General features: G+C 31.1%; 1 protein-coding gene across 1 annotated transcript; it reads left to right on the top strand.

The window, feature by feature from the left end:
* The first annotated feature begins 1,544 nt into the window (after positions 1-1,544).
* LOC130033028 (olfactory receptor 14C36-like) lies at positions 1,545-2,483 on the top strand. Its single transcript, XM_056124730.1, has one exon. It carries the CDS (start codon positions 1,545-1,547, stop codon positions 2,481-2,483), a length of 939 nt encoding a protein of 312 aa, XP_055980705.1.
* The last annotated feature ends 1,232 nt before the right edge of the window (positions 2,484-3,715 follow it).

Genomic DNA, 3,715 nt, shown 5'->3' with positions numbered 1-3,715 from the left:
GTAAGAATTGAAAAATCTAAAACCCAACATCCTCTTAGATATGCTACGCAAGGCTCTGAGTTGTGTAGTAGATGATCAAGTGCATGGGCCTACATAAATCTAATGTAAGTAAAAAAAATGGAACAGCTTAATTCTGACTTAAAATTGTGTTACTTTACATGTATTTTTCATGATTATAGTGTCATGTTCAAAATCAGGTATAAGCTCTTATTTAACTGATATTTAGTAGAAATCTCACAACTTTCATAATGACTGAAAATAATAAGGACTATATTATTATCAGTAGGACTATCCAATTCTATAGGTTAGAAACATGTATCCTTCATATTTCTTCACAAAATATTCAATATTAATTATTCACCTTATTAATACAGTGTAGTCAGGGACTACTGAAAATCTTTGTTACATTTGAACAGTTAAAATTATTCCTTCATAAAAAATAAATTTCAGGTTTTATTTAGAGGACCACATTTACCCACCTAGACAAAATAAATTGCAATTGGTAAATTTGGAAAGATAATTGTTTAAATATAAAATTAAATTGTAATATTATTTCAGGTATTAACAAAATTTTTTTAATGAAACACATACCTATGATCAATAAATTTAAGAAATTTCTTCAAAAGATTCACAACTTTTAGTTGTTTACTAATTTTTGAAGTGTAAAATTCTAAAACCTGTATTATCTACAAGTTTATGGTTATAATAGTGATAATATATTATGAAACTAATAATAGAGACTGGAAAAAACCGTATTTTTCTCTCCCAAAATTGTTTGCTCTTAGAAACATTACTTTGACACAAGGAAATTCAAGTTTAAAGAAATGCTTGTTTCACAAAAAGATGTTAATTATAAAAACTTCAATTTATTTCAGTTTAAATATTTATGAATTAAACTTAGTTTCTTAGATGTGTTAATAAATTGATAAATTATGAATTAAACTTATTAGAAACTTTTATTTAATTTTAATTTAGGACAACGGTAGGGCGTTTGCCTTGCGCATAGCCAGCCCGACTGAGCCAGGTTTGATTCCTCCGCCCCTCTCGAAGAGCCTAGCAAGCTACTGAGAGTATTTTGCCCGTACACCAAAGCCTGGCAAGCTACCCCTGATGTATTCAATTTATGCCAAGCACAGTAAAAAAAAAGTCTGAAAATGGAGACATTACTGGGCCCGCTCAAGCAAATGGATGAACAGCGGGAGGACAGACAAACAGACAGACAAAGAATCCAAGAGATTTAATTGTAGAAATCAAAAGTCCATTTTCACTGACCCTCAAATATCTAAATACAAAAAAAATACATTATTTTTGCATCTATTTTGAAAAATATGTATTATGTAACTCTAAATCATATATTAAATATATAGTAGTATGTTATTTGTCACCCAATTTTTGTTTAAAATAAATATTAGAGGCATTAATACAGATTACAAATAGGTACAGACAAGACTAGAATGGTGATTGACGATTTTTCCAGAATTTAATTCCCGTTGGGTTCAGAAACTTTCTCTTTGTTTACCAGGTGCTACTTGTGTCACCCACTGATGCCCAATTCCACTATAATGATGGAGTTTCTTCTAATGGGTGTTTCTGATGTTTGGGAACTACGAGTTTTACATGCCCTTTCCTTTTTTCTGATGTATTTGGTGACAGTAGTAGGAAATGTACTTATTGTTACTGTCACCACCTTAGATAGGAATCTCCACACACCGATGTACTTCTTCCTCAGGAACCTTTCTATCTTGGATGCTTGCTACATTTCTGTAACAGTTCCAAACTCATGCATCAATTCTGTGCTTAACAGTAGCACCATTTCACTGGTCGGGTGTATAGCACAAGTCTTCCTAGTGGTTTTCTTTGTATATGTCGAACTTCTGTTTCTCACTATTATGGCCCGTGATCGCTATGTGGCTATCTGCCAACCCCTGTACTACCCTGTGATGATGAGCCCGAAAATCTGCCTTCAAATGACACTGGCATCTATACTCAGTGGCCTCGTCTATGCAGCTGTGCACACCGGCAACACATTTCGGCTGCCCTTCTGTCGGTCCAATGTTATTCATCAGTTCTTCTGTGATATTCCTTCTCTGTTGAAGCTTTCTTGTACTGACACCTTTAGCAATGAGATGGTGGTTGTTGTCTCTGGTCTGGGGATTGGTGGTGGTTGCTTCTTCTTCATTATCAGGTCTTACATTCACATATTTTCTACTGTGCTCAAATTTCCAAGAGGAGCAGACAGATCAAAAGCATTTTCTACCTGTGTTCCCCATATCCTTGTGGTGTCTATCTTTCTTAGCTCAGGTTTTTATGTTTATCTGAGACCATCCGCAATCACTGCCACAATCCAAGACATGATACTTTCTGTTTTCTATTCCATAATCCCCCCGCTCTTCAACCCTATCATCTATAGTCTTAGAAATGAACAAATAAAATGTGCCATCAAGAGAATTATGAAGAAACTGTCTTATTCAAGAAATACGTAAGAAATTATTGGAATACACTAAATTATTAAGTGAAATTCATGTTTTATCAGTAAATGCATAATTGAGTTTATATAGATAAGATTCATGTAAATTTAACAAACAATTTTATTTTATTAAAAACTATCACTTATCAAAATGTCTTACTTTTAAAAGCTTGGCTTATCTTAATATGTCTCTGGGTTAAATGTTTAGCATAAAAAATAAGATTTAATGCTTTGATTTCATACTTTAACAAGAGGCTTCATAAAAATTTCAATATTAAAAAGCCAAAAGGATTTTCCTTGGAAATATTTTATATTCAACTTTTATCTATAAATTATCCACTCTTCAAATATTTATAAATGAAGAATTAAACCAATGAACATTTATTTTTTAAATTCATGTTTGATATTATAGAATAAATAAAAATATAAAATAAATATAAAACATGACTTTGGATTTCATAAAATATGAATAAAATGTATTTTATAAAAAAGAAATGGATTTGGTGGGAGTATGGAGTCATGTATTAATGTCTGAGAAGCATTTATATTTTTTAATATGTAGCTGGAAAAGAAATGTATGCATTATAGCTATCAGATCATCAGAAATGTATGCATTATAGTTATCAAATCAATTATAGTTATCAAATCATGTGGTTTGGGGATATTTATTTTTTAATTGTAAATATCATTTACTAGGTTTACAAAGAAATACATAAGTTTTATCTTAACAATTTTTATTTCTTGATTCTCAAAAAAATCCATTAAGGTTGTTGAACAATTAAACTAGCAATTTTACTATTTTATAGTGTTGTATTAAATATTTTATTTTTAATTGCATAACCTATTATTATAGCATCTACTGTAATAATTAGGAATGTCAAAGTCTTAAGTCATTTACTGCAATAACAGTCTTCTTACAGCCAAGAAAATTTGCCACATTTTGGTTAAAATAGGGGAGCTCTCTGTGTTGGAACTATTTGACAGAGGCATTGAAAATAAAAATTAAGTAAAATGTATACAAGTAAGTGCAAGTAAGAAGGATCATGTGAGCACTAACCTATCAGCAAATAAGTGATTTCTCCACCACACACCTAAAATGTTAGCCTTCATAGTTCTCTGGTAAATATGCATATGATGCAAGACAGCACTTTGCACAGCATACCAGAGGATTTTGGCATGAATATTACTGACTCTTGAGCTTGATAAACATATTAAAACTATTTTTAAAATTGAGTGCACATTTTCAAG

This window comes from Sorex fumeus, unplaced genomic scaffold (genome assembly GCF_029834395.1).
Source record: "Sorex fumeus unplaced genomic scaffold, SorFum_2.1 ptg000051l, whole genome shotgun sequence".
NCBI lineage: Eukaryota > Metazoa > Chordata > Mammalia > Eulipotyphla > Soricidae > Sorex > Sorex fumeus.
Note: the sequence above shows the minus strand (reverse complement) of the source record. Positions and strands in the feature narration are given on the sequence as shown.